This window comes from Candida parapsilosis, contig 005809, assembly GCF_000182765.1.
Source record: "Candida parapsilosis strain CDC317 annotated contig 005809".
Taxonomy (NCBI): domain Eukaryota; kingdom Fungi; phylum Ascomycota; class Pichiomycetes; order Serinales; family Debaryomycetaceae; genus Lodderomyces; species Lodderomyces parapsilosis.
Genome location: NW_023503281.1, coordinates 1,833,042 through 1,856,931, shown reverse-complemented (window position 1 = coordinate 1,856,931; position 23,890 = coordinate 1,833,042). Strand labels below are relative to the sequence as shown.

The window sequence follows — 23,890 nt, the reverse complement described above, 5'->3', positions numbered from 1 at the left end:
GAAGCCCTAGTCGAGCTAACAATTTGTAATTGCCACGAAATAGACCGAACGTACCCTCAAAACATGACTGAATTTGTCTACCAAGGAGATGATTTTGAAGACAAAGTCAGAAAGCAAGTCGAGTTTTACTTTTCAGATTCCAATTTACAACAAGACAAGTTTTTATGGAAGATTTACGAAGCAAATGATGGCTGGGTTGAATTAAAGACTATTTTGACATTTGGAAGAATGAAACAATACAGACCAGAGGAAAAAGTCATTGAAGCTTTGAGATCAAGCAAGAAATTGGAATTGTCCGCCAACAATGACATGATCAAAAGAATAGATCCATTGAAGGATTTCAATGAGATCAAAAACACCAAAAAGAGAAACACTGTACACATCGAAGGGTTTCCACATGATTTAACTCAAGAGCAAGTCGAAGCATGGTTTGAAGAGAAGATCGCTCCACACTTGCAAAAGGAGAAAGCAATCAATTCTGTGCGTAGAATCAAAAGCAAAGCAAAGAAGGAATTTTTCGGTGTTGTTGACGTTGAGTTGACAAATGAGGAGGATGCTCAGTATTTAGTGAAGGATGTCGAAATATCGTTCGATCAAGGTATCCTTAGCAAAGAAGCTGCACAAGATATCGACAAAAAGGATCTTTTAAAGAAAATGACATTGTTGACATTCCAAGAAATGAGAGAAAGTGGTAAAAGATTTGGTCAAAATGAAGTTACCAAGAGACGTAACAGTTTTAATGAAAACAACAAAGGTAAGAAGCAAAAGGGAGGTAAGGGTAAGAAGTTTGATCGTAAAAAGGGTGGCGATGGATTTGATTCAGCCGAGTCTAATGAAAAGGGCAATGCATCAGAAAGCGCCATAGATGATGACAAGATCCCTGAGGCCGATGAAAGTAAGGAGGCAGGGGAGCTAAAGAAGGAAGATACTACAGCAGGTGAAACAGCTGGGGTTTCCAAGTCAACCGATGATGCCACTAAGCAAGTAGAGAAAAATAACGCCGGTGTCAAAGAATCTGCAGATTCCAATGATCAAGATGCCTCGAAAGACGATACGAAAGAGTAAGTTGGTAATGTGTGTATGTTCGATGTATAATATAAGACAAAAAGCTATTCAAATGCTACCAAATTATGCGAAAAACGCGTCTTCCCAAAGTGCACAATTTTTGAACCCTTTGCAAACAAATTCCTTTTTGATCAAGTAAACAACAAGCAATGGTGGATGAAAACTTTGTAAACCAAGTTGCCAAGGCTTTTGGCCCATCTACGAAGCTTACCGATGACGAGTATGAGAAATTAAAGTCACTCATGCAAATTTTCAACGTGGATCTTGATGACCTCTTTTTGGAATGGGAGTCTTACAATGTGGCGGAAGTGCAACAGGATTTGGAGTTGAATATGTCAACATTGACTCAATTTCATGAGTATTTACAAAAAAAGTTAGCCAATAACAAGTTGACTCCTAAGGGTGTTCATGTTGTGAAGGATGCTTCTGGGAGGAAACCATTATCTAAAAGAACAGTCAATCATAACAGTCCTGCCACTCCTCATTCAAAGAGGACAAAGTTTGATCTGTCGGAGCCAGACTTGTCATCACCTGCTAAATACGAAAGTGCAAATAATACGTTCACAACTTCCCCTATCAAGCCATCCAAGGATTCACATACTTTGTTGGAAACTTTAAACCCCGAAATTGAAGTGATAAATGCATTAGGTGCAGCACATCCATTCAAATTGACGGCAAACTTTGACCCCACCAAATTCAAGTTTCGTACCATGCAAATGAAGCTACTTGAAAGTGCTGACGTGTTGGACGACCAAATAGATAGTGCGGCACAATTGTATCAAGAACACAACAAGTCGAGCCAACAGTTTGGAAATCCATGTTTAAGTTCGCAATTTGATATTTTGTGCTGTGGAAGGATAGTGCCCGACTCTCCAACATATGACAACGAGACTTTAAACAGTAATTCTTTATTTTTGGAAACATCAAGATTATCAGGTATTGGTCAAAGAGTCCCACTTGACTTGAGCAAGTTGCCGGGATTTTCGTTCTTCCCTGGGCAGATTGTTGTTTTAAAGGGACGAAACCCGACGGGGAAGCATTTTGTTGCCGAAGAAGTGATGCCGTTGCCAGAGATGGGAACTCCAGTGTCGAGTAGATCAGAATTGGAAGAGTATAATCAATTTCAAAACGGACAAGGTCTCAAAATTCTTGTTGCATCTGGACCATATTCAAATCTGAACAAACTTCAATACACTAAATTGGAAAACTTGGTTGATAAAATAAACACTCAAATGTTACCTAATTTGGTCATTTTGAATGGCCCTTTCATCGACTTGTCCAACAAAGAGGTCGAGGAGGGTAACTTTAACTTCCCCAAAGACCAACAACCAAAAAACCTCGATGACGTTTTTAGGTTATTGATAACCCCCATTTTGAAAAAGATTGATACTAAGATACAAGTTGTCTTGTTCCCATCGTTGAAAGACAGCTGTGTCAACCATTGTTCGTTCCCACAAGATTCTTTTGATAGAAAGAAATTTAACTTGCCAAAAAATGTCAAGATTTTCCCCAACCCATCGAGTTTTGCTGTCAACGAAATTCTTATTGGGTCTTCCAATCTCGATTTATTCAAAGACTTGAAAGAAGTGTTTAAAAACGATGGCAAACTTTCAAACAACAGATTTGAGAGGGTGATTGGTCACTTGTTTGAACAAAGGCGATATTATCCGATAATGCCAGGGTCTATAGCCAAAACCCACGAACAAGATATATCAGAGCTATCCAATGGTGCCGCTGGGGAGAAGTTGACTGGAGTGAGTGTTGGTGGGTCTTCATTAGAGACACCATACTTGGGATTAACTGAGTTGGGAAACTCATTACCGGATGTTTTAATATTGCCATCGGAACTAAAAGTGTTTGCAAAAGTGGTTAAAGGTGTTGTCTTGATCAATCCCGGTCAGTTTATCCGTCCCAGCAGGTCAATTAATACTGAAGATGGAACGTATGCTTTGATGAGCATAAATGCACCAGACGTTAATGCTCTAAACGGAAACAATGTCCAGCAGGTCGATGATAATCCAGACTTGTTTCACCATAATGTGTATAAGCGTTGTAGAGTAGATATTTATACAAGTTGAATATAAATACTGCTAACCAAGTTTTGTAAAACATTTGTTGCAACTGGTGAAAAACCGCGCATCAATAAAATCACCAATCGGAAACGGGACCATGAACCTCAAACCAATGAGAAACATTTCATCAACTTGTCTATGCTAATAGGATACTTGAGATTTAGGTATTTACCGTGGGTCATCCAGCGATGTACTATAATACGGCACTTTCACCCATCATTCAATAGACACCAGCTTAGCGATGACGCGACACTTTCAATTTCACCAAACGAATATGTAACCAGTCTCGTTCCCAAAAAGATTCACCCAGGACTAGAATCAATTCTTGCGAATGCAAATAAACCCATCATACTACGCGATTATCAAGAAGATGCTGCGGAAGCAGTCTTGAGTAAACTTGCCAACGGTGTGCGAAAACCTGCTGTGGTGATAGCTACTGGTGGTGGAAAAACGATTGTGTTTTCTCATTTGATCCCTCGCTTAAAACCACTTGGCGAGGGGAGAGGTAACAAGGTCATGGTACTTGCTCATACGGAAGAATTGATTGATCAAGCAGTCAAGAAAATACGTTTAATGAACCCTGGATTGAAAGTCGAGGTGGAGATGCGTAAATTGAAGGCATCCCCAGATGCTGATGTGGTGGTTGCATCTGTGCCATCATTAGTTCGCCGAAGGAGATTTGAGAAATTCGACCCAATGGAATTCAAGAGCATCATTATTGATGAGTGTCACCACGCACCTGCTATTACATATAGGAAAGTCTTGAACCATTTCAAAGCGTTGGATTCTAATCTGACAATTAGTGTGATTGGTTTCACGGCAACACTTGTGCGACTCGACAAGCAATCTTTGGGCCATATCTTTGATGAAGTTGTTTACGAGAGGTCGTTAAAAAGTATGATTAAGAATAAGGAACTAGCTGATGCAAAAATAAGTGAAGTTAAGGTCAAGATAAATCTAGACCAAGTGAAAACAGTCAAGAATGAATACGATCCAGCAAGTTTGTACAGAGCCATGAAAGAGATTGATTTCAATGAAAAGATTGTATTGGCATATTTACGTCTCAAGGAGGAAGTTGATTGCAAGAGCACATTGATATTTTGCGTTGGGGTCGAGCATTGTTTTGATGTTTGTGACTTGTTTCAACGTAACGGGATCAATGCGCAATATGTCACAGGCGAAACCTCCAAGGTTGAAAGAGCTTCCATAATCGAGGACTTTAAACTGGGATTGATTCCGGTGCTATGCAATGTCCAAGTGTTTACAGAAGGTACTGATATGCCCAACATTGACTCACTTATACTTGCGAGACCCACAATGTCGAAATCGTTGATGATACAAATGATTGGAAGAGGTTTGAGGTTACACAAGGACAAGACGCATTGTCATATAGTTGATATGGTTGAATTGACTAGACAAGGAATAGACATCAAACCATCACTAGAAGGGGAGAAATTGGTAAACTCAAGAAAGAAATTGCTTGAACGGGAAGAAGATTTGGACCAACTCGTGCCATCTCCTCATGCACAATTATCAAGCAAGGATAGAGAGATTGCTGTTGCAAGGATCCTAGAGTATCACAGGAAAGAAATTGTGTGTCTAGATAAGCAACCACTGATTAATCAAACACCAGCGATTTGGTTTCGAGATCGGGCGATAGTAGACAAAGTCATGCTCAGAAATAAGTATCCATGGGCAATGATTGAAACAAGTAAGGTTTGGGGTATGCCTGGCTTGTCCGATAATTATTTTATTTTGAAACGAACTACTTATAGGGGACACAAACTTTTTGAGGCACTGCATCATACCTTTCAGAACAAGTCCGGAACGGTTATTCATAGAAGTGCCAATTTACTTGAAGTATTTGCCGCATTGAAAACAAAATACAGCGACCATTTACAGTATGCTGAGAAGCGAAACACATTTGCTCGAAAAGCTACACCCAAGCAGGTTGCTTACATAATGTCCATGATTGGTTATAAACTAAGTTATTATATGCAGACAAAACGAATTGATATCCCAAGGGAGGAGTTTGAAGAGCACGTTGCTGAAGTCTTGAAAAACGAGAAACAAGCAATCATTTGCAAGTTTATCTTTGCATTAAGACTTGGCGATAATGATTATGAAAAGTTAAAGTGTGCACAGGTTGTCAACAATGCTGTGAAAAGGTTGCATGAGAATATATAGATGAGTTTGTAATCATTATGCGCGTAAATTTGAGCACAGTAAAAAAGAATAAAGGAAAACAATATACAATCTGGAAGCCATAGTCTCAACCACCTTCTACTACAATGAAAGTTCTGTACTTGTTCTTACTACCGTTTGCCTTCTTGTTGCAAGTGGCAGTATCAGAAGTCTCAAGCTCTGGTACCAGCACTGAACAAACCTTTGACTCTATTAACAAATCCAATCACACCAACAACTGGGCAGTTTTGGTATCAACATCACGGTTTTGGTTCAACTATCGGCATATGGCAAATGTGCTTAGTTTTTATCGTACGGTAAAACGATTGGGTATTCCCGACTCCCAAATTATTCTTATGCTTTCCGATGACGTTGCTTGTAATGCAAGAAATGCATTTCCTGGAACTGTATTCAACAATATGGATCAAGCATTAGATCTATACGGAAACAGTATTGAAGTTGATTACAGAGGGTACGAAGTGACGGTAGAGAACTTTGTTCGTTTATTGACTGACCGATGGGGACCGGAACAGCCTAGATCAAAGAGATTGTTGACTGATGAGAATTCAAACATTTTTATCTACTTGACGGGCCATGGAGGGAACGAATTCTTAAAGTTTCAAGACGCTGAAGAGATTGGTGCTCATGACATTGCAGATGCATTTGCCCAAATGCACGAGAAGAAGAGATATAATGAAATCTTTTTCATGATTGACACGTGTCAAGCTAACACCATGTATGAGCATATTTATTCACCCAATATTCTTTGCATTGGCTCTTCCAAACTTGATGAGAGCTCTTACAGTCATCACTCTGATATGGATATTGGTGTTGCTGTTATTGATAGATTCACTTATTTTGCATTAGACTTCCTTGAAAAGATCAATAGAGAGTCCAAGGAAACAATGGACAAGTTATTTGAGATACTCAACTTTGAAAATGTTCATTCACATGCAGGAATTCGAACAGACCTATTCAAGAGAAATGTGAGTGAGGTCTTGTTGACGGACTTTTTTGGTAATGTTCAAAACGTTGTTGTGGATACAGCGCCAAGAGATATATTGAATGCAACAAAGCATTTAAAGCGTGCTCGTCCAAGCTTTGATGCATCAAGTCCGTTGAGACCAAGAGGTCAGATAGAGTATGGATTCGAAGAAGATGAATCAGAGAACAAAATGCATTTGTCAAGAGCCTCCTCAACCATTTTGGGACTTGGTGTTACAAGTGCATTGTTTGGGTTGTGGAAGTTTTCTTAGATATGTCGTGTAGTATAGATGTTAGTGAATACCACTCCAGAAGTATAGTCACTGTATGGTGCCATCTTCGTCTAAGAGTAAACTAAAAAAAATCAATTCAATGTGCATACTAAATATCGCGTGAGTGAATGAGTGAGTGAGTCGCGTTTCGTCAAATTTGTTTTGACTTTGTTTACACTTTTTGATATGATATAAACCATCGATTCATTCCTTTAAACACCACATCTCCTCCGTACAATCTGGTCTCAACACTACAGAACTATTGTATAATGCAATCGGTTTCACCAAACTCTCAGGAGATGCTACAAACGTTGGAGTCAAACGCAACTACTAGTGATTCGAAGTTGGAACAAATTCTGGCTCTCAAGACACATATCAAAAAGGATTCCATTGACCTAAATGAAGTTCCCATGTATCTTCATATTATAATGAAGGGGCTTGAAATTAAGGAGAGTGGGGTCTCGAACGTGAGTTTTAATGCATTGTCGTATTTGATTAAACGTGTGAGCGTGCAAGACCCGTCAGGTAAAATTCTCAAAGAACAAAGCTTTTTAATCCTTCCAGTTCTCATTAATAAATTGGGGAGTAACAATGTGGTGATTGCGAAAAAGGCCCTTGAAGATTATTGGCTTAGCACGCCGGTTGAAGTGGAAAATGCTGTAAATGAGATTTCATTTACTTGCGGCAACTTGCAAGTAACAATTGAGTCCATCCAGTGGATGCATCAGATTGTGAAAAACGTCAGTCTGAAATTCAATGTACGGTTTTTTGTGCCTGCAATCTTGAAGCTGTTGTCCAGCAATCAGGATAATCAGGAGTTCATTGATTGCGTGGGTCAATTGTTTGATACATACATACAAGTTTCAACCAACTCAAATATCCTTCAATATTTAAAGTCTCAATGCAAGTCACACAATATTGGGAATAATGTTTTTAAGGCAATACTTCCGGGAAGTAGACCAAGTAGTTCTGAAGCTGTATCAACTCGTCTGCTGGAGAAAAAAGAGGTCAAGCAGAAACCCATAGAGAGTTGTTCGGATAATGATGTGGACTATTTTTCAACCAGTCTAACCAACCTTTTGAACAAAGCCAACTATGATTTAGCTACATCGATAAAAACCAAAGATGTTTCCGATGGGGCTGATCTCGGGCATATCTTCGATACGTATTTCGCATATTTTGAAGGTAAGGAAAGCGAATCAAATTGGAAAAAGCGAGAGCAGAGCATTGTTGAAATCCGAACTCTTTTACGTGGAAACGCAGCCACAAGCATTAGGGAAGATTTGGTATCATGCTTGAAAGCATTCGCATTTCCCATTTGTAAGGGTGCAAGCTCTCTTCGAACAACTTTGTGCACGCACAGTTGTCAATTGATTAAAGAATGTGCAATAATATTACAAACGGAGTTTGAACCTTGCGCTGATTTGCTATTTCCCACATTGATGAAATTGTGTCTATCAACGAAGAGTATCACCTCGACCAATGCTCATATGGCGATGTCCGCACTATATGCCAATTTGAACTGTAACAACAAACTATTTCAAAGAATATGTCAATCAATGGATGAACCTAATTTCAAACCACGTTCATTCGCGGCAATCTGGATGCAAATTTTGCTTCTTAGGTATGCCGTTGACCATTCCTTTTTCAATGGTCACTATGGACAAGCAATTGACACGTGCAACAAACTATTGATTAAATTGTTAAAGGACGCAAATCCAAACGTTCGTCAGGTGTCCAAGGATTGTTACTGGTGCTTTTCCAAAGTTTGTCCTGAGGAATCAGATGCATTGATTACAAGATTTGACGCGAATACTATTCGGGCTTTGCAAAGGTCACAGAAGGAGTTGGGTCCAATGGCAACCACCACGAGAAAATTGTCCACTAGAGCTACCGCTCCACCAATTAAAGAATCTGCATGGGATAGAATACAGGGAATGAATCAGAGTAAACCTGCCTCTCGTTCAGCTTCTCGAGAATCCAACACAGTGGCAGCTGTTACTGTACTCAATGAAGGTAAACCAATTAGATTTGATAAACAAGCCTTAAAGAACGAATCAAACAGACCTACACCTAGAGCAAGTAGCTGGAATGCTCCGCACAAAGAACCAGTAACGCATGTCGAGAGAGCAAGAAGCAGAACAGAAGTGTTAACCAAATCTCCCGTGGAGAAAGAAGATGAAGTAGTGGTTCGACACTCTGCATCTGAACCACCTGCTGATTCATCAAGGGTGTTTTCAAGGGATCAGGACCCAATGATTGAATTAATGTCGTCCAAACACACAAATGACTTGACAGAAGGTGTGAAGTTATTGAAATATGCCATCATCAGTAAAGAAGATGTTTCCAATGCTCATGCACTAAAGAGTCGATTGCGTTACATTTCTGAAAAGAACCCCATGGTATTGAAACAATTGTTTACGTCTAATGATTATGTATTCAAAACAGCGGCAAAGTTGTTGTCGCTTGATGATTTTGTTCGGGTATACTCCATTGTATTTCCAGAAATTGATCAGCGAATTTATGAGCTTGCTGCATTTGATGTCGCGTTTGATGACTTTTATAATGCAGAGTTGCAATTGCTAGGAACAGTGATTGATTCCCCAAATATCCCTGGAAGCACTTGCTTTAAGTTTCTAATCTCCACTTATCAGTTCAAAATCGCCAAACTGGTGTTGCAAACTTTTCTGATTGCGCTTACAAAAACAGTTTTCACAGACGTGCAATTTGGAGAGCTTTTCCAAGAGTTAGTTAGACTGATTGTGGTGTTGAAAGGTCTGGAAGCGTACGCCGATTTGAAACAACTTTTTTGTCAGCTTTATGCCATTGACTCAAACAGATTTACTCAGTTGTTGGATGAGGCTGAATTTTCTGTCAAGGATGAAGTGGAACTTATTGTTGGAATTGATAGTACGGTGGCACTAGAAAATCCTTTAGATCATTCCGTTTTTGAAATGACCGAGATCAATCCAGGAATCTTGAAAGCCGATTTTGTTCCTCAATCAGCTGAAGATGGGTTTACCATGGTTGTTCCTAAGTTGAGGAATGATGAAACGTTTGAGAAGGGCTCACTCGGGCAAATTGAAGAAGCTGGTGAGGATGTTTCTATGATTGTTGAGGGGGAGCATGTACTGGAGAATGAGAAGCAGGAAACCCCCTCACCCAATGTCACCACACCAAGAGAGATGAGTAGCGGAGATGAATCAGTGTTAGAAGGTGTACGTCCTTTCAAATTGGGAAAACTGTCTGTAAAAGAATCTGTCCCTTTTCCCAAACCTGCAACGAGCCATGAGCCTCAAGAGGGTTTGGTTGAAGATATGGCTCTGATCCACATTGAATATCCTGCAACCAACTACACTACGGCCCTGGATGCAGTTCAAACAATGATTGAAAAAGCAGATCCATTGGCATCGCGTGCACAAAAGAATAAAAGGATAAACATATATGAGGATACTAAGCGTTCCATCAATGAATCTCGCAATGAGAGAAACATGGATACAATAATGTATTACCACCAGCTGTTGAGAAATGGGCTCCACGGGGATGCCTTGGCCATTGATCAGTTTAACCACCATTGTGATATAATTGCTCTGATTGCCGATATGGGCGAAAAGATTCCATCAATGGCCTCAGTGTGCCATTCAATTGCATCATTGAGCGCCATGAGTTTTGAATTTAGAGAATATTTCTTGACTACGGGCAAACACAAGTTGACGAGTTCGTTGTGGGAATATTTTGAACTTGGTTTTGAGTATGGGGCTCGGCCAATGACTCAAGAGGAAGTGATTTATGGATCATATCTTCTTCAACTTTTACTGAGGTATGATGAATCAATTGATGTTGAAAAGATTTTCTCAGTGTTGAGCTTCACTTGCAAATACATTACAGAAGCTTGTGATGAAGTGTATTTGCTCTGGACTGAGATCTTAACCCTGATCATCAAGTATGGTAGTAACACGAGCTCTGTTCATGCTCCAATGAAGACAAGATTTGAGACCATTGTGTTGAAATATCTTGACAAATTAGAAAGTGCCAAGTTGAACCAATTCATGGTTCAATTATGCTTATATTTCTTATCAATTGCATTAAGTCAGGATAATTCACTCAATGAGGAAAAGCTCTGCCAATTGGACAGCATCTTAGGTAAATTCCTCACTAGTAAGGAAGCTGAAGTTCGTAGTTCAGCTGTTGTGTGTTATGGTAGCTTATTGAAAAATGAATCGTTGAATCCCGACCAAAGGCAAGTTATGGCTAGATTGAAGTCAAGGTATCCCATAGCGAAACAAAGGCTCATTGAAGAGTACAGCAAATGATGCGACTGGGATACAAGAGATTTGATTTGTGAGAAAGAAATAATGTGCTAGAATTTAAAGGGTATATAGCTTTAATACACATGTATTAAAAAGAAGTCACTAAGTTATGTAAAATACATTTGAAAAGAGTAGAAATAAACTGGTGGGTATCAATGACTTGGATGAAGGCGCTATGAGTGGAAGAAGTTGTCTCAGTTACTCCTTGCTTATTCTATTGGTTTTGGAGTTAACTACTTCGTTCAATAATATTTGTGGCTTTTCCACTTTGACCACACTTTTTTTGGTTATGCCACCACCGCCAATGACTCCATTTAACTTCAGTTTCTGTCTTTGAGCTTGTTGTTGTTGCTGCTGCTGCATTTGCCTCTTTTTAGTCATCATTTTGTTGCTAATCTGTTGTTGTCTTGTCATGCTTTGGTATTTTAGCTGTTGCTGCTGCTGCTGTTGTTGTTGTTGTAATTGTTGTTGATGTAGCGCGGCCATTGACAGTTGTTGTGGTACCATTATTGGCTGATTGACAAAGTAGGGCATAAGCTCGTCATTCATATACATCATTGGGTGTTGTTGCACAGGGTAACCGTATCCTAAACCCAAATTGTAATCAAGAATCGAATTTGCATCAGTCAAACTTGAATTTATTTGACCCGTTGTCCAATATTCACTATCGGGGTGAATGAGATTATAGTTGTAATTTACATCTGACAAATAAGGTTGTTGATCATACGAATTAAATGCTTGAGATTGTACTTGCATTTGTTGTTGAGGAACTTTGAGAAATTGGGGTGTCGCGAGACCTCCAGTTGCACCTGTTTGTTGTTGAGGTGGTACTGGAGGTTTAAAAGCCGTCTGTAGTTTAGCTGACATTGGAATTTGGTAGTTGCTGCCCAAAGAACCTGTTAGTTGAGGGTATGAGAAAAACTCGTCTCCTAGATTGTCTTGATTTGTCAAGGACATTGCCCTTGCACTTGACGCTGGCATTGAGGGCGGTAGTGGAGTTTTCAAAGGTTGTGTTTGTTCAATCAAGTATTCATCATTGAATACAACTTGGTTCAGAGCTGCATTTGTCAGTTCTGAAGGTATAAATAGGCTAGGATCGAGAAATTCATCACCATTGACATCTTCAAACAATTTTGCATATGAACTACTACCTTCATAATTGGAGTCTAGGGTAATATAGCTGTCATTATTGTCTTGGGACACAAAATAATCCAAGGGGAAGTCATCATCATCCTCTTCTTCTTCTTCATTTCCGTCCCCTTCGCCGTTATCGCTTGCTTTCTTGTTGATGGTTTTCTTTTCGTCCTTATCGAATGGCGATTGGTTAGGTTTCGACCTGAATAAATGATCCGCGCCATCTTTGAGATATTTGGGGCCGTTTTTCCAATTGGTAGTGGAAGACGAGTACTCTGGTGATGACTTTTGGTCTAGTAGGTTGCAATCATCAGAAGTAGATGTGGCAGTAGTTGTGCTATTCGCAGTATTCAAAGCACTTGTCTTGGATAGACTGAAAGCTCCATTTTGTGACTGATTTTCAATGTGCTTTGTCAATTGAGCAAACAAATTGGAGTTTTCATCATATTTGAAACTGAGTGCTGGCTCTTTATGAGCAATTGTGGTTGGCTTTTGGCCAAGCTTTTCCTTTTTCAAGTCTCGTTCTAAGGCATCAGCCATCAACTTATCGTGAGGCACATTGAACCAAAAAAACACTTTTTGTTTTTTTTGTGTTCTTAAGCAAGAGTTTTTAAATAGGAATTCAAGAAACTCTGATCTTGGTGGTTCCAATATAGCATCAGTATTGCATTTCAAATTTCTCAAATCAGAAAATATCCCTTCTTCAAACTTTTTCCGATCAATAATCTTGCGCCCAAAATGTTCAAACTTGTAAACGATACATCGAACAATGTCTGTACCAGTGATGAAGTACAAGTTATTCCAGTAAACACAGCTCACAAAACCTTCATCATGGTTCAAGTAGTATCTCCGAATGACCTGATTCTCTTGCCAATTAGCGGGTGCTGTTGCTAGAAAAAACTTTAAGTCGTCAATCAACCTCAAGGAATCTTCAATCTCTTGAGTTGTGGATTTGTTGTATGACATTGTCTGCGTTGCTGTCGACATTGCTTGTATTCAATGATGTCACAACTCTATCTGGCTGTTCCGACGTAATTGGTTAAGCTGTATCCTATACAGAATAAGTGTCTGATTTCCGTAGGTAATATAAGTATAGTATGTATGTATGTGTGTGCGTCCAAGTAATCCCCTTTTGGTCAAATTCGTTCGTCGGGGTCGCGTCTAATGAAGGAAACGAGTGGTGGGTTGGGGACAATAAATGAGTGTCTGATAAAAGGAGTGAACTGTAGTGGGTAAAGTATAAAAGGACAAGTTGTTTCTGCTGACTGACGGCAGGTGTGAAGGTATCTACTTCTGTAAGTTATATATGAAATTTGCCCGTTGAAATGAAAAATCGTTTAATTTCCCACTCGTCTCTTGATATGTTTTTTTTTTTTTTTTCTCCTGTTTGTTTGTTGTTGTGTTTGTTCTGTTTGTTGTGGTCTGTCTGTGTCTGTACCTTAAAATCAAAATTTGTAAACAAAAGCGGAAAATATTGCCTCCTATCTTGCACGTGATTGGGATTAGTCTTTGATTTTTCACGTGATCAAATTGATTTCAAGTATCGAAAATGTCACCAAGTAGCAAAAATTAAAAAAAAAAAAAAAACACAGTTTATGTTTCAGCAACTAAAATGTATGAGAAATTGTGATACAGATATATAATCTTTTCGAAAGAGGAACTATTGAGCACAGGACCTGTTTTCTGAAACAGTTTGTTAAATTGTGTGTTTGACTTAGTTGTTTCAATGTCTGTGATTTTGAAACAATTTAGGTGCAAAATTAAGTAGTAGTTTGAGTAGTTTGAAAGAGTTAGTTGGTAAAATCTGAAACAAGTATAATTTGAAGCAAACAGAACAAAAAGAAGAAACTTGTAAAATATTTCAAGTGTTTCATGTTTGGAATTATTTCTTTATATTGTTGTAACTCTATGAATTATCTCGATAATTAATGGAAGCTTCAAAATCCGTGTTTGACCACGTCTATGATTTTGATGGATTTATTGGGTATTGTATTAACCAGAATTGATAGAAAAAGTAGAACTGATCATCACATATGAACTATCATATAAAACCATACAGACAATTAACGATTATATATCGTCGATTATCGAAAATGAGGAGAAACTTCATTTCATAGAGAGTGTCATTCAAAATTAAATTTTCAAACTTTCAAACAGTACTCGAAAACAAAGCTGAAATATAATAAAATTCACATCACGTGAAACGGAATACAACGGTTTGAGGTAAATTTCAACATTGCAGATTACCAATGCAGAATAGAAGCTGGAAATATGTTCTTTTCTTCTGTGTATTCTTGTTTGTGATCAAATAGTATGTTTATTATTATTTCAAGAGTATCCTCTTTTAACTTTCTTAGTTTGAGCTTGTTCTTTTTTTTTATTTTTTGGATGTTGACAAAGAGATTCGTCAAAGATGCTAGAGTTGAACAATAAGCCCGATGTTTAAGAAGCGAGGTGGAAAGTTTAAAGAGCAGATCTGCTAAGTAATAGCGAATGGAATCCAAAGGAGACGACTAGATTTGATGAGAACTGAAAAGTTACGTGGTTTTAGCTAACCGAAGTGTCTAAATTGTACGCATTGAATAGAACCTTAACTCCCCATTTCATTTTCACAAAAGTGAAATAAAATAGAAAGACTCGCTTATTGCCCAATACCCATTGCTTACACTTTTTTCAATATCGCGGCCTCAAATTGTACAAAAAGCATTCATTTTCTTTGTACTTGGGGTCTAATGTAATTTAGTCTGTCAGACTTGGTGTTAGGTACACGAAAAACGCTCTTTCGCTTCTTTTTCCAGAGTGGTCAACTTGACAAATCCGTTCAACTCAACCTTCCCCCCCCCGCATTCTCTTCTCAATCAAAGTCGTTTTAATTTTTACATCAAATAAAAATAAGCTTTTACAGGCAAATCACAATCTTGTGTAACTAACATCAGCAGCATATTTAAACTTTATTTTTTTGTCAACTGGCACACGCTCAAAGAAATTTTCAAAAAGGTTTCGAATTAAATGTCGAATTTAACATGATTATAATACATGGAAATAAGCCACAAGTAACGAAATATGCAATGGAACATGAACTTAGGAGGGGGGAGATATGTAGATTCTGTTGATAAATTATATATCCTGGAAGTGGAAGTGGAAGTGGAAGTGGGGGCGGTGTATGTGTGAAAAGATACTAGAATGTGAAAGTTGGTACTACACCCACACATTGCTCCATGAGACTCCCCGGAATAGTAACCCGTTAACTGAATCTACCCTCACGTTTCTTGGCCCATGCTACTCTTTTGTTTTAGTCCAATTTTTTCGTGAAACATATTAACTGAATGTAACAACACACCCACCAACCCACGAGGACACAACAATAACAATGAGCTTTTGGAAAGAAAATAAACCCATTCATAAATAAAATGAAGCTACACTTTCGTTTTCTAATTTGCGATCCACCCATCACACCTCCGGAAATATTGCTTATTTTACAATTTTTGTTTTCTCTCTTTTTTTTTTGCACATTAATCTGAGTTGCAAATATGTAATGCATGTTAATTTTTTACATCATTCATTCATTTTATTTGAGGATGATAGAAGATTTGGAGACGGCGATGCTTTGAATGCAAGTTCAAACCTTGAGCGATACACAGTCTATGGTAACTTGGTCAAGTGGCCACCAAATTTATAAACTTGGCAAAGAAAGAACAAACACATGCTCAGGATGTAGTCTAAACCGTTGCATATTCAACCTTTTTCCTTTTTTCTTCCGTAAACGTATATGGTTATCTCGTTTTCGTCTTCCCACCTTAATAAAGGCTTGTATTTTTTTACTTGGCTGAGACTTTGGAATTTTCACCATGAGATTGGTGATCAAGAAAAGGGAACGCTCCCAACATCTCTGTATCTCTGATTTGTTAATTCAAAAAGGTGCGATAGAGAAGAACCACTCATTCCAATTAGGAAAACTTAATTACTCGCGTCGCAAAGCTTATTTCCAACAACAGTGTGCCACGGATGTAATCCCCAACTCTATTACGCCTCATCTCCAAACCGTTGTATACACACTCATTCAAAACATTAGAAGCATATGTAAAGTAATCAAACTAAACTACGCCATAAGTAAAATGGGAAACCATCAAAAAGAAAAGAAAAAACGACAGCCCCGCCTACATCATACCCCTTGCAAAGGGACGGGGGCCAGTAATCCAACAACTATGTTCGTATCAGTCGTCGTAATCACTCCAGTTTTTCTTTTGGCTCCCAAACCACAAATCATTAAAACTACCAACTTCGACAACAGCTTTGGTAGCGGCAGCATCACCACTTGCCCCTTTAAGATCATCTTCTCCACTCTTGCTTTCACCCCCGCTACTCTTGTCACTGCGGCTACTAATACTGTTACTACACTTGCTTCCGGTAACAGTACGGTTCTTGTTATCATTAGGTAAACGATTATTCGCCTTGAGTGAATCATTCATATAATTGTGTATTGTGTTACCATTGGGCCCACCATTATGATTCATAAATCCATTCAAACTCTTTGGAGTGCTGCCTGCACCGCCACTGGTGTGACTGTTAAAGCTTCTTCCATTGTTGGAGCCATCACTTGTGAATCCGTCGAATGAACTTCGATTTTTGTAGTGAATTGACTTTTTGGGACCATTGGCAACGGGGACGTTTGCTAAAATCGATTCCCCCGTACCAGCTATTGTTCCGTTCGGATTTGCTCGTGAAACTGAGCCACGTCTAAACGGAGGAATGTACTTGCCATTGTTGGCATGTTCCAAACTACCGCTAGTAGATGCCGCATCATTGAACGACCTGGGAAGGGACGACTTTGGTCCCTTCTGGGTATTAGTAGCAGAATTGAGATGACCATTTCCATTTGCATGACTCATACCATTGGCCTGTCCGTTCTTTACATTATAAATTGGAAACACAGGACGATCACCATCGCTCATGCTTCCACTTTTCACGTGACTCCCATTTGGAACAACATTTTCTTTTCCTTCGTCACTTACGAAATCATCTTCCAAGTGGAAAACTTCATCATCATTACTCAACACCAAATGGTCAATTTCCTCAACCAATGGCTCAACATGTGGTGATTTTTGTGGTTGACGATTTGGTGAACGAAGAAATGGTGGGATGTACTTTCCAGAATTGGACAAGTTTGTCGATGACAAGCCATTGGGTGCACTTGAGCCACTATTCAAACTCGAAGAAGTCGGTTGGGGCAACGTATGGAAAGCAGAGCTCAAATTAGCTGATAGACGTTTACCACCACCATATCTTTCACCTGAGCGTGGGAATTCATCACGCTGATTAGCACTCAATCTACCATTTGGGAAGCCATTGTTATTATTCAAGTGTGCTGTTTGCGCTGATGGCCTGTACCTTTGGTTCGTCTTCCACGTTCTTTTTCTTCTCAATTGTGGGGGGCTCTTGTGATCAACAACATTTCCATTGACATTGCCGTTCCTGTTCTGATGATAATTGGGGTGCTGATAATTGTTACTTCTCCTCTTGTCTCCATACTTATCCATATAATGTTTAAACACAGACTTGGGAGTAAAGTAGTCTTCTCTATTGAAATTACCAAACCTATTGTTTGTTCCTTTATTCACCTGAGCATTTTGATTAAAAGACGCAACAGTTAAAGGCTTTCTCGTATTACGAATGAATTTAAAGTCATGCGTATTGATGGGAATTGGTTTGGCTTTAGTGTTTGTGGACAAAAGAGCATCAGCTCTATGATTGTGAGGGATTTCATATCTGGAAAGGGGTGATCTAACGTATTTGTCCTTTTCAGCTGAAGCAGGTCCATCCAAAAGCTTAGCCGCCTCTGTTTCAGCAACTCCCAGGTGCGATTGAGATTTGTCTCCATCTTCATTGCGGTAGGACAAATATTCATCATCATCAAAGTCCGCTTCATCGGACCTCGTTTCTTCCACGTCCTCGCCTTCTTCTTGTTCATCATCCCCTTCATTGTAGTCATATTCATATTCAAATTCATCATCAATTGTGAAAAATCTCAATGCTTCCAACTCTTTGGAAACACTGTTCAAGTCACGATTAGTGGGATCAATGGTTAAACAAAATCTCAACACTGAAAACAAGTCACCACTCATTGTTGAAAATATATCAAACAAAGCTTCTCTGTTGCTGGCAAATTGTAAAAATCTCTTGTCTGAGTAATTTGCAACTTGAAAGGGGTTTTTGTGAAACACCAACGTTAACAAAATGACACCAATGGACCAAATGTCAATCATTGAGGCGTCATAAGAGTCAATTTCATTATCAAATAACTCAGGGGCCATATAACGTTCTGACCCAACATCAAATTCATCTTTGTTGGTGATGATTCTCGTTGTTGTGGCTAAGCCCCAATCACACAATTTAATACTCCAATCTTCAGCAATCAAAATATTTTCTGGCTTTAAATCACGGTGATAAACTCCCTTTGAATGACAAAAACCAACTGCATTAAGAATCTGTTGAAACACATCCTTTATATCTTGCGTAGTGACTGGTCCATTGCCATTGTGAATAGCTTCATAAAGATCACCTCTTGAACAAAATTCCAACACTAGGCATGAATCGAAATGATCATACAATTGAGAAATGTTAGGATGTTCGCCCAATATTTTGTGAATCTTGATTTCCTTTTGCGCCTCATTTAGTAAACTGTTGAAAATAGTGGATCGATCATGCTTATTGGGAGATCCAGCCTGCTGAGGTGATTTCAAACGTGCTGGACTTGACGATGGTCTTGATTGAGTTTGATCCTTGGTGGTGTAACCTTTCTTATAATCAACAGGATATATAAATTTGACAGCAACTAGTAAATCATTTCTCTTGACATCTTTGGCAACAGAGACCAACCCATATGAGCCTTCACTAATATCACTGACTTTGATATATCTGTCTCTTAATAGCTTACCCTTATCATATTCTTCAAATTGTTCCATTAGGATAGGAAATGTAAAGTGATCTAACTGATTGATATATGGTGCTGGTAAGGCTTGAACAACAAATACTGCTGTTATAAGAATGCGGTGATGCTAATGGCTGTGATGAAAATATAAAAAAAAAAACAGATCAAAATGTTGTAACAAAAGAGGTAGGTAAAAAAAAAATGGACAAGTGAATGTAATCAATAGAAAAATGTAAAACAAGTGGGTCGTGAAAAGTCGTGGACGTTAAAAGTGTAAAGTTGGGAAATGTGTGTTTATAAACTGTATTCTTCTTTGGAAGTAGTAATCAACTGGACATAAATGTATGATAAAATTTTGTACAAGATGGGTTTTTATGTAAATGTGAAAAGTAAATGCAAATTAGGTAACAATTGAGTGTAGTCTTTACCTATTAAAAGATTAAAAACAGGTAGTCCTGAGTGGAAAGGATGTTGTTGAGTGAGGCTGTAGTGGTAAAATGGTCTAGCTAGGGAATTAAAAGTGTGGATTTATTTGGTCTGATGCTGCTGTTGTGTAGGGCTATTGTTGGGAAATCTATATGAGTAGTGTGTTTTTGGACAGACTTAACAATATATACAGTGGTAGTAGGAGTTAGCAGTTAGTAGTCAGTAGTGATGGGGATATATATATGTAATGTTTTGATGATTCTGGGGAATTATAGATTAAAAAACGTTGATATAAAAACTGTTGAGTGAGAAATAGATTCAACAACAAACTTCATCTGTTTTTATCTTTTACTGTTTGCCCTTTTTGTGGTGAATGACTGATTTTTAATTTAATCAATGTCACAACACATAGAGTTACGACACTATATATATAAAACGACACGTAATTTAAATTCATATTATCAACAGAGAAAAACCTTGGGGGGAAAAGAGAGGGGAGACAAACCGTTTCTTGGTAGAACATTCTAGAACAAATCAGAAAGATCATAAATAACTACAGCATCTAGCGAGCAAAGAACGCTTTCTCCAATTAGGGGTACAACAAACATGCCACGTAATTACACCTTCATCACCCAACAAAAAAAGCCATTTGTTTTAATTAAAAGAAAAATAGGGGGGCAGCACTACCAACAGATTTCTTTTTTTGCTTTTTGCTTTTTGCTTTTTCTTTATGTTTTTATGTACAATGTATTACATTTGAGTTAAAACGCTTGAAAAGAATGATTCTTTTCCTTCTATTGCATGATACTATTTATATATACAATTGTCACACGACTCTCTATGAGAAGTTTGAGGGTTACCTGCACAACTTTGTAGCTCCTCTTACGCCAATGGTTTACCAACTCTCTTCTTTTCAGCTTCTTCATCGTACTGTTTAGTTTCACCGTAATTGTTCCAAGTATTATAACCCCAATTATATTGTTCGTAAAATGTTGCACGATCATAATGTTGCAAAGAGTAACCATTTTGCAAACGATTGACTAAATCAGGGTTTGATGTAAAGAATCTACACCAGGCAACCAATGTTCGATCATTATCAATATCACGAACCAAATCAGTGAAGTTTGGTGCATTGTAGGTATAATTACCCGCTTTGATAAGTGTACCTTTCCAAATTTTGGCTGCAAAGTCATTTGATCCTTGAATGTCTTCAGCACTAACGTCAACTACACCAGACACTCTTGGCTCCACAAGGGACACATATGCCAATTCATTTCCTTCATCAGCACGCTTTTGTAATTGCTCAAGGATATACGAATGAATTTCTTCTCCTTCTGGTTCACTCACTTGAAATGTTGCCCATGGAGAAAATCTAATACCTATTCTATTGGCACCAACAATAGGGATCAATTTATCAACAATGGCCAACAAAACACGGGCACGATTTTCAATAGATCCACCATACTCATCGGTTCTTTGATTACTAACTGGGTTCAAGAACTGACTCAACAAATATCCATGCGCGGAATGCAACTCAATATAATCAAACCCACCATCCATGGCTTTCCTTGCTGCATTGGGGAACTCTTCGTTAATCAAATGTTCAATTTCAGATTTAGTTAATGCTCTTAACTCGTGACCAGACTCTTTAGCACGTTTGGCCATTTCATCACTATCATAAACGGCAGATGGAGCAACAAAAGGTAGTCCCCTCTTTTGCAACTCTTCAGGAAATGCAGTACGACCTAAATGCCACAACTGAACACTCAGATATGACCCTTGTTCCCTGATTGCATTGGTAATTTGTTTCCATGCTTTTGCTTGTGTATCATTCCAAATACCGGGAGTATGAGGTAACCCAATACCTCCTTCACTCACATAAGTAGCCTCAGTAATAAGTAAAGTACCTGGTGTTTGTGCTCTATCTTTGTAATACTGCAATTGCAAATCCGTTGGTACATTATCAGCAGTTGCTCTAAGTCTAGTAGTTGGTGCATGAGCAATACGTTGAGAAAGTGTATTTGCTCCAACTTTAATTGGTTTAAACAATTTGGTTTCACCTAAAGCGTCGATTTTAATAATATCGGAATTATCTGTCATGACTTATTGAAAAGTTTGGTGAGTCGATTGTGGTGGAGTGAATAGTCATTAAGTCTAAAGTCATCTTCTGTTTAATACTTTTCTTCTCTATTTATAGCAATCCCCTTGATGTTGCAAACTGAGTACAACCCGATTTGCTTCTGTTTCCAACCAGTTTGTGATACTTTTCAATTTGTCAGCAACAGTGGGTGTTTTATTTGACACGGCATTCATTACTTTTGACATTAAACGTATTGTGTCAAGTTGATGGAATTCGGCACTTCACAAAAACGTTTGTTACTCTTGCATCGACAGCGAGTGAATCACGCCATTTGGTTCAGCCTTGTTGCTCTTCCATGAACTTCTAATTGATGAGCCAATGCCGCTTTTCAGAGCTTTTCCGCAATCGTATTTATCGGTTTACAGAAAAAACAACATCACTTCAAAATAGCTTCGTTAGTGATGCCCCACCCCTCGCCTCAGACCTAATCATTGCAGTGTGGCAGAACTAATCTGGTGTTATAACTCAACAGAGTCGTTTAGCAATAGCCCTCCCATGTGGTGTGTATTTCCCTTCAATACTGCATACAGAGAAAAAAAAGGAGTACAAAGCACAGTTTGATCAAATGAAAGAGTGCGAAGAGAGAATAAAGCTGAAGTATGTATGTTAGTGTTTTTTGCCATTTGAGAATTTTGCAACACTAGAAAGTAACTAGATTCACACATCGACTGCACAAGGGACCTAGATCAACTGATTGACCTTCATTCACAGTGTTTTTTTTTTTTTTCTCATGATGGACGACCAAGTACCCACTTTTTTAGCAGTGACAGGCGTTGAAGATGAATCTGTGGCAACGCAATTTTTAGATGTGGCTGGAGGCGATTTAGAATTGGCAGTGACATTATATATGGAATCTGGCCAACATGGAGGAGCTAGTACAAATAATGGAAGTCATAATAATAGCAGTAACAACAACAATAGCATTGGCCACGGCCACGATGATGATGAAGCGTATGCCAAACAACTACAAGAAGAAGCATATGGTGCAGCAGGTAACGATGTTCGTGAGGCTGATGCAAATGTGCATCGACATGAAACGTTAGTCGATTCGTTCCCAGGGTTTGGAGGTGGTATGATGGGTCAAATGCCACGTCCACCAAATATATTTGGCCACAGACAACAAGGTATATTCCACCAAGGTTTTGGATTTGGTAATAGAAGTGTCAATGCATACAACGCATACGATGATGATATTGATGATGATTATGACGATGATCGGATGGATGAAGACTACACTGACGCAAGAGATGTAGGCAACGATGTACAGATCTTAGATTCTGATGAAGATGGGGATGATGATATTGAAGAGGTTATTAGAAGTCATAGTGGAGTTGCTGGTGGGCGCAGGAGGCGACTTAGACAGGAACGTGATTCTGAGTTAACTTCAACTCAACGAAGACTAGCCAATTTGTTTAGACCACCATTTGATATCATTAGTGTCTTGACATTAGACCAAGCTAGAACCAGAGCCAAAGAGGAAAACAAATGGATTTTAATCAATATACAAGACTCATCAGAGTTTCAATCACAAGTATTCAATCGTGATTTCTGGTCCAATACGAGAATTAAACAAGTGGTGAAAGAAAATTTCATCTTTTTGCAATATCAACGTGACTCATATGATGGCGAGTCGTATGTTAACTTTTATCATGTTGATACGTTTCCTCATTTGGCGATATTGGATCCTCTCACTGGCGAACGTGTACGGAAATGGAAAGATGGTGAAGTGCCCAATGTCGAGAATTGGTTAGAAGAGGTGTATGATTTCTTGGACAAGTTTTCGTTACATCCTGGGTCAAATAACCCTTTGGTACAACACGAGCAAAAGATTGATCCTGACAGTTTAAGTGAGGAACAGCAAATTGAATTGGCCATGAAACAAAGTGTTTTGGATAATGGAAAGAGTGGGAAGACATATGAAGATGCGATAGACTTGGCTAGTGAAGATGATGATAGGGAGGAGAAGGAGGACACAAGTGGTGCACCTACATCCACTGAGCAAGCACCTGAAAGTGAAGAAGATGTATTCGATTCTATAAACCCAATAGATCACAAGGAACCTACAGAACAACCAATTACGAGAGTGCAAGTACGGTTCCCTAATGGTAAAAGACTTGTTCGAAAATTGCGTTTTGATGATAAAGTGTTGGTGTTTTTTGAATGGTTGAAATTTGTGCTTAAAGAAAATCCCGAAGATTATGGTTTGAGTGGAGAAGATAGATTTACACTTTCAAACAGTTCAAACAAGGCCTTTAAGTTTATTGAAAACTTGGAAACTACGATTGAAGAAGCCAATTTGAAGAATGCAAGTATATTGTTAGAAAAGGAGTAAGGATATACATATTTCTGCCAGAATGTATATAAGTACGTATTGT

The 23,890-nt window shown here is 38.6% G+C and overlaps 9 protein-coding genes across 9 annotated transcripts; 6 read left to right on the top strand and 3 right to left on the bottom strand. All coding sequences in view use genetic code 12, as the record gives it.

Annotated features, from left to right (window-relative positions):
* Positions 1-63: 63 nt before the first annotated feature.
* Positions 64-1,065, top strand: LHP1 (Lhp1p; the record flags this gene model as incomplete). Its single annotated transcript, XM_036809787.1, has 1 exon — positions 64-1,065. The coding sequence occupies one exon, from the start codon at positions 64-66 to the stop codon at positions 1,063-1,065; it is 1,002 nt and encodes a 333-aa protein (XP_036666389.1).
* A 149-nt stretch (positions 1,066-1,214) lies between these two features.
* On the top strand, positions 1,215-3,143 carry CPAR2_208640 (DNA-directed DNA polymerase alpha subunit; the record flags this gene model as incomplete). The annotated part of the gene is made up of 1 exon (XM_036809786.1): positions 1,215-3,143. One exon carries the CDS (start codon positions 1,215-1,217, stop codon positions 3,141-3,143), a length of 1,929 nt encoding a protein of 642 aa, XP_036666388.1.
* A 132-nt stretch (positions 3,144-3,275) lies between these two features.
* Positions 3,276-5,324, top strand: CPAR2_208630 (DEAD/DEAH box helicase; the record flags this gene model as incomplete). The annotated part of the gene is made up of 1 exon (XM_036809785.1): positions 3,276-5,324. One exon carries the CDS (start codon positions 3,276-3,278, stop codon positions 5,322-5,324), a length of 2,049 nt encoding a protein of 682 aa, XP_036666387.1.
* Positions 5,325-5,428: 104 nt separating this feature from the next.
* GPI8 (GPI-anchor transamidase) lies at positions 5,429-6,577 on the top strand (the record flags this gene model as incomplete). Its single annotated transcript, XM_036809784.1, has 1 exon — positions 5,429-6,577. The coding sequence occupies one exon, from the start codon at positions 5,429-5,431 to the stop codon at positions 6,575-6,577; it is 1,149 nt and encodes a 382-aa protein (XP_036666386.1).
* Positions 6,578-7,296: 719 nt separating this feature from the next.
* Positions 7,297-10,890, top strand: CPAR2_208610 (uncharacterized protein; the record flags this gene model as incomplete). Its single annotated transcript, XM_036809783.1, has 1 exon — positions 7,297-10,890. One exon carries the CDS (start codon positions 7,297-7,299, stop codon positions 10,888-10,890), a length of 3,594 nt encoding a protein of 1,197 aa, XP_036666385.1.
* A 195-nt stretch (positions 10,891-11,085) lies between these two features.
* Positions 11,086-12,987, bottom strand: CPH1 (homeodomain family transcription factor; the record flags this gene model as incomplete). Its single annotated transcript, XM_036809782.1, has 1 exon — positions 11,086-12,987. One exon carries the CDS (start codon positions 12,985-12,987, stop codon positions 11,086-11,088), a length of 1,902 nt encoding a protein of 633 aa, XP_036666384.1.
* Positions 12,988-16,235: 3,248 nt separating this feature from the next.
* KSP1 (putative serine/threonine protein kinase) lies at positions 16,236-18,983 on the bottom strand (the record flags this gene model as incomplete). The annotated part of the gene is made up of 1 exon (XM_036809781.1): positions 16,236-18,983. One exon carries the CDS (start codon positions 18,981-18,983, stop codon positions 16,236-16,238), a length of 2,748 nt encoding a protein of 915 aa, XP_036666383.1.
* A 1,274-nt stretch (positions 18,984-20,257) lies between these two features.
* Positions 20,258-21,475, bottom strand: CPAR2_208580 (alkene reductase; the record flags this gene model as incomplete). Its single annotated transcript, XM_036809780.1, has 1 exon — positions 20,258-21,475. The coding sequence occupies one exon, from the start codon at positions 21,473-21,475 to the stop codon at positions 20,258-20,260; it is 1,218 nt and encodes a 405-aa protein (XP_036666382.1).
* Positions 21,476-22,248: 773 nt separating this feature from the next.
* On the top strand, positions 22,249-23,847 carry CPAR2_208570 (uncharacterized protein; the record flags this gene model as incomplete). The annotated part of the gene is made up of 1 exon (XM_036809778.1): positions 22,249-23,847. One exon carries the CDS (start codon positions 22,249-22,251, stop codon positions 23,845-23,847), a length of 1,599 nt encoding a protein of 532 aa, XP_036666381.1.
* Between the last annotated feature and the right edge of the window lie 43 nt (positions 23,848-23,890).